The following is a 15462-nucleotide window of genomic DNA, read 5'->3' on the forward strand; positions in this document are numbered from 1 at the left end:
GATGACCTCTAGTATCTGATATCTGGTTTGCCCTCACAGTCATCTACTCACCTTGGTAAGGGGGCAATGGCATCTCCTCGCTGCTTCCTTGAGAAACGTCCCCGGGGAGATGAACAAATGATCAGAACTCCTGTTTCCCTCGAGCAAACCTGGCCCTCCAGTAGAGCGGTCCCAAACTGGCACAGCCTCGCTCTGTCAGGTCCTCGGGGAGAAAGAACCGGCCAGGATCCGCCGACTGCTCCGCCTCTGCCTGCCTGGGGGTCACGATGCCCTGCCCAGAAACACTCCTTTCCCGGGCCCTTGCTTTCCCTTCCCACTGGGAACCCGACTTTGCAGTGCGGTGGAGGCAGGGAGCCTCTGGGAAGCAGCCCAACTTGCTTCTAGTGCTTTGGCCAAACCCACTCCCCCACAGAGTTGGCTACGCCACTCAGCCAGAGTCCAGGGTGGCATATCTGGGCACTGGGAGGCAGGAGGCCCTGGATTAGAATATGGGCACCGCTTCCCTGACCGGCTCCCCATTTCCCTCTCATACTGAGCGCTGGCAGGTGAGAGTGGTCTCTATTCCCCAACTCCACCAGTGTGGAAGCCAGTTCACCACCACCGCCCCCCGACCCCGCGCGCGCACACACACACACACACACACACACACACACACGCACACACACACTTTCCCTCCACTCAGGGTCCTTCGTCTACCCTCCCAGACAGGGGAGTATCTTGAGTACCCCTCCTGATGGTTTTTGTCTTCTGGATGCAGAAATGGAGGCCATCTCAGACCCTACAAGCAACACCCCTTCGGGTTTCCCCCTTCCCAAGTCTTTTTCTGTCCGAGTACCTTCCCGAGGTCTGACCCAAATCTCTCCTCTTGCCACTTAAGATACCACTCTTGGGTCCTGTTGAGCGGAGACGGAGAGTAGAGGTCTGCCTTCACGCCACGCCCCCCTCCCCACCGGGGGAATAGCCCTTCCTGTTAACCAAAGTGTGAAGCAGCCCTCTGGCATCAGCATCTCCAATTCTCCTTGCAGCTTCCTGTCCCCTGCTCTCCCTCGTGAGGCTTCGTGGAGTGTCCCTGCCCTCTGATTCTAACTCTCCTCTGCTAGGACCTTCTTTTCCCCAGACAAAGCTCGCCCCACCCTGCCTGTGGGTGGGAACCCATGGAACAGTGCAGCTCCAGGTGCCAAGCCCCGGGCTTATCTGCTGCTCTGGGCAAACAACTTGAGAAATGCCACCTGGCATCCGTTGAAGTTTTAGGATTTCCCTCCTTCCCCTACAGTATAACCCCCTCCTGGGGCCCAGCAGAGGAGCCTAAATATAAGGCCTGGGGGCCCCTAGGTGGCTCAGTCTGTTAAGCGTCCGACTTTGGCTCAGGTCACGACCTCACAGTTCATGAGTTCAGGCCCCGCGTCGGGCTCTGTGCTGACAGCTCGGAGCCTGGAGCCTGCTTCGGATTCTGTGTCTCCCACTCTCGCTCTGCCCCTCCTCCCCCTCTCTCTCTCTTTCAAAAATAGATAGACATAAAAAAAAAAAAAAAAAAGTCCTGAAATAAAGGCGGCACTGAGAATAGGGAATAATTCTGCCTATCCCTTTTCTCTCTGGAACATGTCTGGAATATGGGTGCACACTCGTACAGGTTTATAAGCATATGTGCTAGAGGGGAGCATGCTGGTAATCAAGGACTGCATACCGTCTGACTTTGCCGCTTCACTTTTGTGTTCTCTTTTCAATCAATGTGAATAATAGTGCTTCTCTTAATACCTATAAGTCCACAGTACTTACTAGAATGGTAGCACCTCTTAGCGGTGTGTGTCTGTGTCTGTGGGGGAGGTGACAAAACAAGGGAACATGTGCCTCAAGGGGATGGCCACAGATGGGAGTCCAAAAGCCTCTCCTGTTCTCCTAAAGCCCCTGGAACTTCCAATCGGGACAACTGGTCCGGCTGTCTCCTAGCTTCCTAGCGTGACCTTGAGCAGAGAGCTTATTCTTCCGGGCCTTTGTGTGTGAGCCAGTGGATGGACGCTAACTCTGTTTTAGAATCATCACCAGTAGTTACATGTTAATGTGAGAGGAAAGTTCTGTCAGCCCCAGGGACCGTTTGAATGTCTGTGTTCTCAGAGCTGGAGCCTGCAGCATCCTTGGGAGGAGGCGGTGAGGTGTTAGATCTAGGTTAGCTTACCCTGGGGACAGAGCAGCCAGTGGCCGCCTGTGACCACCTTGTCCCGGTTTGCCCATTTTGAGACTGAAGGTATCACACACACACACCCCCTCCCCCCCGCGTCCTGGGCAAAGTGGGGAGATTGGTCACCCTGGCTGGATCTCATACTTGGGCAGAACAGGAAGCGGAGGGTCTTTATTTAGGTCTTTCAACTGCCTTCTTCTGTCCCTCACTTCTTCCCCTTTTTGCTCACCTGCTCATCCTACTCGTATCTCCTTCCCAGGTCTGTCTGGGAACCCTGCGGACCTGGAGAAACGTAAGCACGTGTTCGGACAGAACTTTATCCCCCCCAAAAAGCCCAAGACCTTCTTAGAACTAGTGTGGGAAGCCCTTCAAGATGTCACACTCATCATCCTGGAGATTGCAGCCATCATCTCCCTCGTCCTGTCCTTCTATCGGCCCCCCGGTGAAGAAAATGAACGTGAGTGTCCACAGCAGCCCAGCGCGGCTCTGATCGGCGTTCTTTCCAGCACCTCCAATAAGCACTGGTCTTAGCAGTTGGCAGGGTGTAGCTTAAAAGTTTGGGGGGGGGGGGGCTGGGCAGGGCTCTCCAAAGAAAACCAGCAAGTAGCTAGTAAGCTGTTCTTCCAACCCATCCTGATTCCAGGGTCTCCCTCCTCTTCTCCTATCAAATTCTCATGCAGAGTATCAGGAGTCCTCTACCCTCACCCAACCAACAAAACCTGCTTCTCCCAGTGCCTCCCGCCAGCTATTTGGCATCACGGGAAAGAGCAGCGACCTGGAGCCTGACCACGTGAGGAATCATAAGTTCTGCACATGCGACTGGCCAGTCATTGGCAATGACATGTTTCATGCTATCTAGTCACGAAGTCCTTTTGGGTTAACGCAAATAATTCTATTGGCAACGAGACGGTGCCCAATCGTGCCACCCTCCAGTACCCTCAGAGGATGGCTCTACTACCCAAGGGTTTTATTTTCTATTATTCTCCTTCCCTGACTTGCCGTTCTGGGGATTGTGGAGACACTACTTCCGTTTTGAATGTTAACAAAAGGCCCCCAGCTGACCCTTCCACTCTCTCCTTTCCCTGGGCTAGAGTGTGGTCTACCCGTAAGTAGCCCGGAAGACGAAGGAGAGGCAGAAGCCGGCTGGATTGAGGGGGCAGCCATCCTGTTCTCCGTGATCATCGTGGTGCTGGTGACTGCCTTCAATGATTGGAGCAAAGAGAAGCAATTCCGGGGGCTGCAGAACCGCATCGAAAAGGAACAGAAATTCTCCGTGATCCGAAATGGCCACATCATCCAGCTCCCAGTGGCTGAGATCGTGGTGGGTGACATCGCCCAAATCAAATACGGTGAGAACTCGTGCTTCTTGTACCTGTGGCACCCTCCCTATCTGAGGGCTAGGGCCTTTGGGATAGGGGGCTGGGAATCACCGAAGACCCAAAAAGATAAGACCGCAGTCGTGTTAGCTTCTAGGTCAGGGGAAAGAGGTTGTGGAGAAGGACCTAAAGAAAGAAGAAACTCTCCCCAAAAAGTGTCAGACTTGTACCCTGTGTGTCTTAGGGTTAAAAATCCATAATGTTGAGGCCATGGGAAGTAACCGTTAATTCATAAGGAGTTGACAGGTTGTCAGAGATGAAGTCATCTTTCAGAGGCTCTTCAGGTACCCCCCCTGGGCCATTGCCCTATGGGCAGGGCCCATGGAAGCAGCCCTGAAATGGGGTTGGATGGTTCCTACCCTCTGCCAAGCTCTTTCCTCCCCTCTTTCCCTGTTGTCCTTTCCCCTCTGTGCACTAGGTGACCTACTGCCCGCAGATGGGATCCTGATCCAGGGGAACGATCTCAAGATTGACGAGAGCTCTCTGACTGGGGAATCAGACCATGTCAAGAAGTCTGTGGAAAGGGACCCAATGCTGCTCTCAGGTATGGCCTCTGGCTGCTTCGGCCCTCATTCTACTTCCCATTCTACCTCCCCCAGCCAGCCAGGCTACGGAGACCCGCTCCAGGCCTCGCTCTCTCTTCTGGCCCTACCCCCTCTCCTTCCCCTAGCTTCATCTGGGGCAGCAGCATATCGGTGGGTTGAATACAGGGTTATCGGGCAACCTAAAAGAGGTTCTCTACAGCAAGTGCTCTAGGAGCCTCGGTAGGGTGCTGCTGGTGGGGGTGGGGGTGGGGGAAGGAGTCTTACCCTAAAGCAGTAAGACTCGCTTTTCTCCTTACCCCCCAGTCTGCTTGGTCTATTTGATTTGATTTGATTATTCTTTTTTAACTGTACATATATTTATTGAAAAGAATCCATGTGCAGTTGAAACCCATGTTGTTCAAGGGTCACCCATATTAGCTAAAGCTGGGAGCAGCAGTACTTGGATGAGTAAAGATAACCAGCGTTCTAGAACAGTGATTCTCAACCTTGGCTACCCATTGGAATCAGCTGGAGTGCTTGGTCTATTTTAAATGGGCCCAGCTCTTGACCTTTTCCCACTATCTGCCGAGCGGATCATTATCCGTGGGGAAGGAAGGAAGAGGGACTGTTGTTTTCTTTTTTTTTTTTTTTTTTTTTTTTTTTTTTTTTTTAAATTTTTTTTTTTCAACGTTTATTTATTTTTGGGGCAGAGAGAGACAGAGCATGAACGGGGGAGGGACAGAGAGAGGGAGACACAGAATCGGAAACAGGCTCCAGGCTCTGAGCCATCAGCCCAGAGCCTGACGCGGGGCTCGAACTCACGGACCGCGAGATCGTGACCTGGCTGAAGCCGGACGCTTAACCGACTGCGCCACCCAGGCGCCCCGGGACTGTTGTTTTCTAAGTTTGCGTTCCACACCAAAGCCTGGCTAGGTATAAAAAACAACACTCCTCCCACCTTCTCCTTTCTCACATAGGGACCCATGTCATGGAAGGTTCTGGCCGGATGGTAGTGACGGCTGTGGGTATCAACTCTCAGACTGGAATCATCTTTACCCTTTTGGGAGCCAGCGAGGGAGAAGAGGAAGAGAAGAAGAAAAAAGGTAAGGGGCATTTGAGATGACATTCTGCTCCCACCCGTGCCCGTGGACAAAGCGGGAAGCAAGAGAACAGACCCGGATGGAACATCTGCGTGGAAGAAGCTGCTGGATGAAGAGCACAGATATCTGAACGTCTTGCCGAGATGAAGATGTCAAGCCTGGCTCCCCAGGGTGCTCTGATGAAAACCAAGTCAGGTCACCTCTGAGGCTCAACTCCCGTGTCTGTTAATGGCTGTGCAGGGGCAAGATGTAAAGCTTGCCCTAAGGGAGCTGGCTAGGTGCTCCGGCCCCAGATGCCCTCCGTGCAACCCCCCAACCCTTCTTCCGCAAACGTGGGGGATTAAATGACCCGTCAAGGCTGAGGGTAAACCGCCAAAACCGTGGGCTGTCAGGGGAAGAGAGACCCAGCTAGGAGAGTGGGAACAGAGAGGTAATGTCTCCCCCCAGAGTTAGTCCTGTCTCTGCCATTCACGTGCTCCTGAAGGGAGGAAACACAGAGGGTGAATGAAGAAGAGATACTAAAAAGAAGTCTTCCCCTTTCCCTAGGCATTCCTTCTTTCCTTGGAGGAGGGAAGGATTTCTGTCCCTTGGCTAGAGGACCATCTCAGGCTGTTTCGTGGAGGGCGGGTTATCAAAAGGAAATGAAACACGTTCCCCCAGGAGCTAGACTGGTGGTTTTTGCAGCTACCTGCAAATGAGTAAGGAGGAAGCTTGCCTGGTGCCGGTGAATTGACACGGAGACCCCTTTCAGAGCCTTCGCCATTAGGCAGAAACAGTTCCAGCCTCTCACTTTCTCACCCCCACCCCATTTCTCCCAGCGATGTGACTCAGGCCGGGAGCAGCCTCCCAGCAGCGGCCTGGGCTCCGCGAGAACGCAGCTCAGGTGTGGGTGTGCACTCACCTGCACGAGTGGCTGGTCTGCACCCCCAGGATTCAGGAGAGCCCCTCGTGAGCATGGATGTGAGCAGAGACGTGAACTTCCTTTATAGTCCCTTCCCTGCCGCTCAGCCCCTTTGCTGTCGCCCTTTTGGGCTCTGAGCAGGACCAACAGATACCTGATATCTGATCTCTTGATAGTCGCTTTGGGTCTCCACCCCACTTTTTTCTTTCTTGTTCAAACAGGTAAAAAACAAGGAGTCCCTGAAAATCGCAACAAAGGTAACCTTGCCACCCACTCATTTACCATCTCTACCTGCCCACACTCAAATCAGACCTTTCCAGGCCATCTGCCTTCTCCCTTTGTCCTCTCCATAAATCTGTTATCTGCTGCTGTGGCCTGGATGCCTCATCCTGAGGAAGGTGCAGAGATTTGGGGGCGGTCTCGGGGGGGGGGGGGGGGGGGGGGTCCCAATCCCAATCCAAAATGGGACAACAGCACCCTCTGCTGTTGTCTCATGGAATCTCCTGTCAAGGTTTCTCTTGGGGAGTGTGGGGGATGGATCAGCTCTTCTCTGGGCGCTGAACGCATTGCTTCATTGCCCTCGGCCAGATTTAAACGCCAAAGGTCATCGGTTTCCGGGCTGGAAGACTTCAGGGTCCTCACGGTGGAGGGAGATGGGGTGGGCAGTCCCTGCACCCTCCTCTTGCTAGCTGCCTCATCGGTGTCCTCTTCTGGTCTGATCTTCTCTTCTAGTCTTCTCGGGGGTGCTTGGACAGAGCCTTTCTCTGTACCTCTCCCCACCTCTTTCTTTGTTCTCCCCTCAGTCTGTTTTCTTCCTCCCGATCTGGTGTGTGTTTCTTTTTTGGTGGCTGTGTCTACATCCCGTCTCTGTCTTGTTTGTGAGTCTGACAACAGAGACAGTATCTCAGGAAGGGCATCCTAAGCAAAAGGGCTGAGCTCCAACAGGGGTGAAGCTGGAGGGGTGCTGGGACCCAGCGAGAATGGCTCTCTTGAGACAGCCACTAGTGATTATTTTGCTCTTTGGACCCGTGTCATAGGAGTCTTCAGGAATAAAGTCATCCCATCGGAGAACCAGGGCTCCACAGAAATAATTCTTTAATTTTAGGTCTCTTTAACTCTTCTTTCGAAAGCAAAATGGGTTTATATGTCTGTCTTTATCCCTCTCATTCCAGAGGGTCCCTCATACCAGCTTCTTCCCTCTCCCCACCAAAAGACTTACCCCTGTACCTCCCCACTCTGTGCCTCCCCACCTTCGTCAGACAGGGGAGAAAGGGCATTTCCTTCCGCTGTCATTCGACTGATATGAGGAGGAACTGGAAAACATCTTGTATTGGGGGGGGTCTGTGTTTCTCCCCTGACCGTCTATAGGAAGAGAGAGATGAACCATTTAACAGAGCAGACCGGGAGGGCCCTTACGCTCTAGAAACGTCTTCCAGCCTTCCCCGTCAGCCCCTTCCTGCAGTGAAGATTCACCATTCTAAGCACTGAATTCCAGGAGGGATGGTTGTTGGTAATAGCACTTAGCGGCATGACTAATCCTCTTGCTGGAATAAGCCTGGCTTGGGGCTCTGAGGTGGTGCCAGGAAGCTGCCACTGAAGAGGAAACCCGTACCCCGAAAGCACTCCTATTTCGTCTCCAGTTGTCAGAATATCATTCCAAAGGCCCCAGTGGAGGGTGCAAGGCAAGTGCCCCGTCTGGCACGGGGTGAGAGTGGTCAGAATCGACATCGGGGGTCCGAGGTGGATTCCAGGAAGGAGACAGAGGAGTTGGGGTTCTCACGTGCTTGCCACTCGCTGCCGTCACCTTGTGCGTTCACCTGTCCTCTCTGTTGTGCGCACCCTAGCAAAAACTCAGGATGGGGTGGCCCTGGAAATCCAGCCACTCAACAGCCAGGAGGGGACCGACAACGAGGAGAAGGAGAAGAAGGCGGCCAAGCTGCCCAAAAAGGAGAAGTCGGTGCTGCAGGGCAAGCTGACGCGCTTGGCTGTTCAGATCGGGAAAGCTGGTGAGTAGGGCGGCGGCTTCTTGTTGTTCGTTAGTGCTGTTCTGGATCCTGGCCTCCCTGTCTCCCTTCTGTACCTACCAACCGGGCCGGCAGAAAGAAGCCGAAACTTCCAAGGGGCTCGTGCAGCCCAGGGAGTAGGCCCCCTCTCCCTGCCACCCTCCGGCCACTCCCTGGGCCTTTCCAGGGAGAAGCGTGCGAGGGTTAAAGGCCCCATGGTCTCTTGCCGCCAAGTGGGAAATAAAGAACTTCTGTCACACAGGGGAGATTTACTTCAGGGAGACGGAAGACTGGTAACCACCCACCTGTTTCGTGTATTGACTTATACATTCCTTAAGGGCAGAGAAGGCTCCTGTTTCCTGGAGGCAGTTCCCGAGTGTGGTCCTAGCATCTGGCCAGGCACAGGACAGTAAGTTCAGAGTAAGGACTGGAGGAAAAAGGAAGCCTGTGGTTGGAGAGGCTCTTTCCAGACTGCCTCTACATTCTCCCTCTACCTTCTGTTGGGGGTTAAGGGGGGGGGGGGGGGGGGAGGCGGGTGGCGGGGCTGGAGGAGGAAACAGAAGGAATATTGCGCCTTCAGTGGGCAGAGCCCTCCAGGTACTGTCTTGTCCCACTGTTTAATTATCTTCTGACCCCACCCCTCTCTTTACCACAATCAGAGGCTAGACCAGTACGTTCTATGTGGACAATTCACCCGGAACCTGGTTAAATCGTAGATTCTGAGTCAGGAGGTCGGGGCCTGAGAGTCTGCATCTCTGACAAGCCCCCAGGCGATGCCAGTGCCGCCGATGGGCTGACCACACACTGGGGAGCCAGAAGGTTTGCGGTCCGCTACCGGAGCCATTAACCCTGTGTGGTTGTTCCCGCTTACATCGACTGACAATCAAATACAGTTAAACATTCGGTTCCTTGGTCACATCAGCCTGAGTTCAGTTGGTCAATGTCCACGCTCAGGTCGTGGCTACCTTATAGGACAGCCCATGCAGCGAACGTTTGAAGCATCGCAGAGAGTTCTGCTGGACCGCATTAGTCTAGCCCTATCCTTTCAGTTCTAGTACCCGGCTGATTTTGACCACTGTGACATCTCTCGCGTATAAACTGTACATGGATGAGATGAATTGCGGGTGTGGAATCACGTTCCTGAGCCTGGTGCATAGGTGTGAAACATTAAACAGACCCCGCCTAACCCCTTCTATTGTCCTCCGGATCCCTGCCCTGCTCTTTAGGGAGTGCGAGCTACCTGGTGGGCCGGCCACCGGGTCTCCTCTCTTGTTTTAGTTTACATATCAAGCTAGGCCGGGAGTCGGGCGAGGCAATGTGCCACCCTGGGAGGGAGCACTTCCTTAAATTTTGGGCCCTACGCACCCAGGTTGCCTCACATCAGCCCTGACCCTGCTGAAGCAAAGCTCAAAAGAATATGCTTTTATTGGTATAATCACCTCTAGCCTTGCTCTGATGGTCTTGAATCATTAGGCCCTCAGGAAAAGCAAAGACCCAAACTAGACTGGGGTTTGAAGCAAAGCTCTTCCCAGATATTTTGCCACAGAGAGGTGCAGGGTGCCCGGATAGTGATTCCCTCAGCCTTCAGAGTGGCCAGACAGCACCCGGGCCAGGTGCTTTCTGACCTTGAAAAGATTCTTCCGTTTACATCAGTGTTGTAGGTGACCAGCTGTCCCCGTTGGCTTGGGACTGTCTTGATTTTAGCTCTGAAAGTCCCACATCCCAGGGAACTGCACAGCCTCAGGCAAACCAGAATAGTTGGTCCCCCAGCCAGTGTCCATTCCAGAAAACTCTCTGTGGGGAAGGGGGTGAGGGGATAGGTGAAATAGGTGATGGGGATTAAAGAGTACACTTATCATGAACGAAATAAATAAATAAATAAAATTTGAAGATCATAATTTTGTTTTGATCTTCTTTAAAAAAAAAAACACCTCTCTGTGCCTTGATTTCCCCATGAAAGGGGATGATCATAGTAACTTACCTCACAGGGGTTTCGTGAGGATTAAATGGGTCAGTATACGTGAGGTGCTTACCTGGCCTATAGCAAGCACTATAGAAATATTTGCTTGTTGTAAACATACAAATTATTGTCATCTCCTCTCTATGCCGTGTCAAGACAAAGGTCAGGAAACACTGTTCTGAAAGTTAGTCATGCAGGTGACCTTAGGGACATCGCTGTGAACAAGTCATGAATTGATAGGGGAGAAACCCAAATTGATAAACTACTAGGAAGTAGGCAGATACAGTCACTACGTTATGAATTGTGGAAAGAGGGTAGGTCTGAGATAGAGTCATAAAATGCTGGGTTTTTGTTTTTTGGGGTTTGTTTGTGTGTGTGTGTGTGTGTGTGTGTGTGTTTTGAGAGAGGGAGAGAGAGAAAGCACATGTGCACGCACACGGGAGGGGCAGAGAAAGAGGGAGAGAATCCTAAGCAGGCCCTTCACTCGGCGCAGAGCCCGACGTGGGGCTCGATCCCATGACCCTGGGATTATGACCTGAGCCAAAATCAAGAGTCAAACCCTCAACTGACTGAGCCACTCAGGCACCCCAATAAAATGCTGTTTTAGAAAACCAGACCTGCAACTACGTGGATGGAACTGGAGGGTATTATGCTAAGTGAAGTCAGTCAGAGAAAGACAAAGATCGTATGACTTCACTCATTTGAGGACTTAAAGAGGCAAAACAGATGAACGTAAGGGAAGGGAAACAAAAATAATATAAAAACAGGGAGGGGGGACAAAACGGAAGAGACTCATAAATATGGAGAACAAACTGAGGGTCGCTGGAGGGGGTGTGGGAGGGGGGATGGGCTAAATGGGGGAGGGGCCCTAAGGAATCTACTCGCGAAGTCAGTGCTGCACTCTCTGCTAACTAATTTGGATGTAAGTTTTAAAAAATATAAATAAAAATAAAAAACAGAAAGTATTAGATGACCTTGCCCAAAAGAAAACAGAAAGCTAGACCAACTCCTTGTTTATGAATGAGGAAACAGGCCCAGAGAGGGACAAAGCCACGAGTCCGGTTAGCGCAGGGCCGAGACTAGAGCCTGTGTCTGTGGGAGACAAAACCAGAGTCTTTTCCCCTGCACAGTAATGTATAAGCAACAGAGAATGGATAGGGGATCTGGGTACGACTCCCTAGAGGGAGTGGTTCTAAACACTGGTAGCAAAGCCTCTAACTTCTGCCAGCCCACCTCTGGCTAGGGCCCCGGGAAGGCCCTGGAGCCTGGGTTCATGTGACTTGTTTCCCGGACAGGCCTCATCATGTCTGCCTTCACGGTTCTCATCCTGATCCTGTACTTTGTGATTGACAACTTCGTGATCCACCGCAGAGCGTGGCTGCCCGAGTGCACTCCCATCTACATCCAGTACTTTGTCAAGTTCTTCATCATCGGCATCACTGTGCTGGTGGTGGCTGTGCCAGAGGGGCTGCCGCTGGCTGTCACCATTTCCCTGGCCTACTCCGTGAAGGTGAGACGGGAACGAGGCTGGCTCTTCTTTCAGGACAGAGATGGGAAGGGAGGGCGCCGTGTAGCCTGGGGTGAAAGGCCGGGCCATCTCCACAGACCCTGCGTGGCACCTGGCAGGGGCAGAGGCCGCTGGCACTGCTCACAGGTGAAAGACCCTCTTGATCAGCCGCATCAGTGTTTCGGGAAGCCAGTGGAATCTAAAGAGGATTCGCAACAATGGTATCCTGCGTTTTTGTGCCAACAAGAGGATGAGAGGTGGAGACATGTTGGCTGAAACATGGCCTTTAACTTGTATTCGGTCCCCTCTCAAGTCTGCTCTCATCTCCTTTGTAGAAAATGATGAAAGACAATAACCTGGTGCGGCACCTGGATGCTTGTGAGACAATGGGCAACGCCACAGCCATTTGCTCTGATAAGACCGGCACGTTGACCATGAACCGCATGACCGTGGTACAGGCTTATATTGGAGACACCCATTACCATCAGATCCCGAGCCCTGATGTCCTCCTGCCCAAGGTCCTGGACCTTATTGTCAATGGCATTTCTATCAACAGTGCCTATACCTCCAAGATTCTGGTAAGCTCTCCCTTTGCCTGGACACTTCGGACGGGGTGGTCGGAAGGGACCGTCAATCTTCTCTGGACAGAGCAATTTTCTCTTGTTTGTTCTGCCTGAATTGCCATCCCCCGTCACGTTTCCTACTCCTCACTGAACGTGTTTGGCGTGACTAGGGAATGATCCATGGGAGGAGAGCGGAGGTTGGGAGGCAGGTAGAAATCTACGGCCATGAAGCGCCCACCAGGCACCATCTGAGGGCGGAATCTCTGGAAGAGACCTCGTGCTGGTAGCGGAATTGGGCTTACCAGGAGGAAAGTACACATTGCCCAGAAACTCAGAGAGGGGGTTAGTATGAGACCCGCACAGGGTGAGATACCAGCACCGCCCCCAGGGTAAACTGAGCCCCGGATGGCCCAGCGACCACAGTCGCCACTGCCCACCACCCGCTTACCCTTGGGAAGAAAACGCATGAAAGTTTTGTCCTTTCCTTCCTCAGCTCTCTCCCTAGTCGAGGCCCGTTACTCAAATGCCACGTATGATTTTTCTCTCAGCCTCCAGAGAAGGAGGGAGGTCTGCCGCGGCAGGTGGGCAGCAAGACCGAATGTGCTCTGCTGGGCTTTGTCACAGACCTGAAGCAGGATTACCATGCGGTGCGCAATGAGGTGCCCGAGGAGAAGCTCTACAAGGTGTATACCTTCAACTCGGTGCGCAAATCCATGAGCACGGTCATCGAGAAGCCCAGCGGGGGCTACCGCATGTACAGCAAGGGCGCCTCGGAGATCATCTTGCGCAAGTGAGCACTTCCTTCCCCGCTTCTCCTTCCCTGCGAAATCCTCCCCCACCCCCCCCCCCGGAAGGTCCGGGCAACCCGCGCCGTGCTGAGCCCCGCCGAATGATACGTGAGCCCCGCTTTGGGGCGGTGACCGCAGAACCCATATCTGAGCGCTTGCTCGAGCCACGCAGTTTTCACGTGCCTTCGGGTGGCCTGTTGCGTTTAGTCTTCACAGCTCAGTGCAGCAGATACTGTTGTTATCCCCCCTTTACGGATGAGAAAACAGAGGTCCCAGGAGGTGAAGTAACTTGCTCAAGGTGATAACAGCTAAGAGTGGCACAGCCAGGATTCAGACCGCAATGATCCAAGCTCTCGTTTGCTAGCCTGAAAACAGAGATTAATGCCCATGGGGTTCCTATGATTAAATGGTTCAGTGTAACTTTGGCCTACGTCAGAGACGTTGCGAGTTCGGATCTAGATCGCCACAACAGAGTGAGGCAAATGAATCTTTTTGATTCCCCAGGGCATTTACAGCTCATGCTTACACTAGACTGGAGTCTATTGAGGGTGCCATAGCATGATGTATATATATATATAAAAAAAAAATAACATAATTTATTTTGTAAGTACTTTATTGCTAAAAAAATGCTAACCATCATCTGAGCTTTAGTGATCATAATCTTTTTTTTTTATTTTTTTTCACGTTTATTGATTTATTTTGAGACAGAGAGAGTGTGTGTGCACGCGTGCATGAGTTAGGGAGGGGCAGAGAGAGAGGGAGAGAAAAAATCCCAAGCGGGCTCTGCGCAGCGCCTGACGCAGGACTCAATCCCATGAACCGTGAGCTCATGACCTGAGCCGAAATTAAGAGTTGGAAGCGCAACTGACTGAGCCACCCAGGCGCCCCTAGTGATCATAATGTTTCTGCTCGTGGAGGGTCTTTCCTCGATGTTGACGACTGCTGACTGATCAGGGCGGTGGGTGCTGAAGGTTGGGGTGGCTGTGGCAGTTTCTTAAAATAGGACAGTGAAGTGTGCCGCATAGATTGGCTCTTTTCATGAACAATTTCTCTATAGCATGAGATGCTATATAGAGATGCTATTTGATAGCATTTTACCCACAGTAAAACTTCTTTCAGAATTAGAGTTACTTCCCCTCAAACCCTGCCACTGCTTTATCAACTAAGCTTATGCACAATTCTGAATCCTTTATTGTGATTCAACGATCTTCACGGCATCTTCATCAAGAGTAGGTTCCATCTCAAGAAATTTTCTTTGCTCATCCGCTAGAAGCAACTCCTCATCTGTCCGTGTTTGATCGCGAGATCACAGTCATTCAGTCCCATCTTCAGGCTCCACTGCTCCTTCCATTTCTCTTGCTCTTTCCACCACATCTGCAATGAATTCCTCCCCTAAAGTCTCGAACCCTGAGGGTCAAAGTCATCCATGAGGGTTGGAATCAATTGCTTCCAAACTGCTGTTCATGTTGATATGCAGGCCTCTTCCCATAAATCATGAATGTTCTTAATGGCATTTGGAAGGAGGTTTCCATTTACTTTGCCCAGGTCCACCAGAGGAATCTCTATCGATAACCTTACAAAATGTGTTTCTTAAAAATAATAAGCCTTGAAAGTCGAAATTACTCCTTGATTCATGGGCTGCAGAATGGATGTTGTGTTAGCAGGCATGAAAACAACATTAATCTCGTTGGACATCCCCATCAGAGTTCCTGGGTGACCAGGTGTATTGTCAATGAGCAGCCATATTTTCAAAGGAGTCTTTTTCTGGGCAGCAGCTCTCAACGGTGGACTTAAAATATTCAGTAGGCCTTGTTATAAACAGATGTGCTGCCATCCAAGCTTTGTTGTTCCGTGTAGAGAGCACAGACAGAGTAGATTTAGCATAATTCTTCAGGGCCCTGGGATTTTCAGAATGGTAAGCGAGCATTGGCCTCAATGTAAAGTCACCAGCTGCATTAGCCACTAACGAGCAAGTAAAGCTGTCCTTTGAAACTTTGGAACCCAGGCACTGACTTCTCTCTAGCTGTGAAAGTCCTGGATGGCATCTTCTTACAGTATGAGGCTGTTGCGTCTACACGGAAAAGCTGCTGTTCAGTGTAGCCGCCTTCGTTAACCATCTGAGCTAGTCCTTCTGGAGAACTCGCTGCATGTGGCTGTCTAGTTTTCCCAACACCGTTAGTCTACATCAGCACTTCCATTTTTATATCACGGAGATCTCCGCTTTCCTTAGACCTCATGACCCAACCTCTGCTATCTTCAGACTTTTCTTCTGCAGCTTTTTCACCTCTCTTAGCCTTGATAAAATTTAAGAGAGTTAGGGCCTTGCTCTGGATTCGGCTTTGGTTTATGGGGCCGTTGTGGCTGGTTTCGTCTTCTATCCAGACCGTTCAGACTTGCTCCATATCAGCAACAAGGCTGTTTCACGCGAGTACCACTTGGGTTTTGCGGAAACAGTACTTTTCGTTTCTTCTAAGAACCTTTCCTTTGCATTCACAGCTTGGCTATTTGGCACAAGAGGCCTAACATTCAGCCTCTCTCGGCTTTCCACCTGCCTTCCTCATCGA

At 51.7% G+C, this 15462-nt stretch overlaps 1 protein-coding gene across 9 annotated transcripts in view; it reads left to right on the forward strand.

The window, feature by feature from the left end:
• The window catches only part of ATP2B4 (ATPase plasma membrane Ca2+ transporting 4), a 98368-nt gene that overhangs the window by 55952 nt on the left and 26954 nt on the right, over positions 1-15462 (forward strand). For 7 of the 9 annotated variants that reach the window (XM_058701352.1, XM_058701353.1, XM_058701359.1 and 4 more), the window contains exons 3-11: positions 2436-2633; positions 3268-3525; positions 3971-4096; positions 5054-5179; positions 6299-6334; positions 7922-8083; positions 11336-11550; positions 11883-12125; positions 12659-12900. In XM_058701352.1, coding sequence (XP_058557335.1) covers positions 2436-2633; positions 3268-3525; positions 3971-4096; positions 5054-5179; positions 6299-6334; positions 7922-8083; positions 11336-11550; positions 11883-12125; positions 12659-12900 — 1606 coding nt within the window. The remainder of the gene's footprint in view (positions 1-2435; positions 2634-3267; positions 3526-3970; positions 4097-5053; positions 5180-6298; positions 6335-7921; positions 8084-11335; positions 11551-11882; positions 12126-12658; positions 12901-15462) is intronic. The other 2 variants (XM_058701354.1, XM_058701357.1) reach the window with 1 other exon arrangement.

The sequence above is a fragment of the Neofelis nebulosa genome, chromosome 15, assembly GCF_028018385.1.
Source record: "Neofelis nebulosa isolate mNeoNeb1 chromosome 15, mNeoNeb1.pri, whole genome shotgun sequence".
Taxonomy (NCBI): domain Eukaryota; kingdom Metazoa; phylum Chordata; class Mammalia; order Carnivora; family Felidae; genus Neofelis; species Neofelis nebulosa.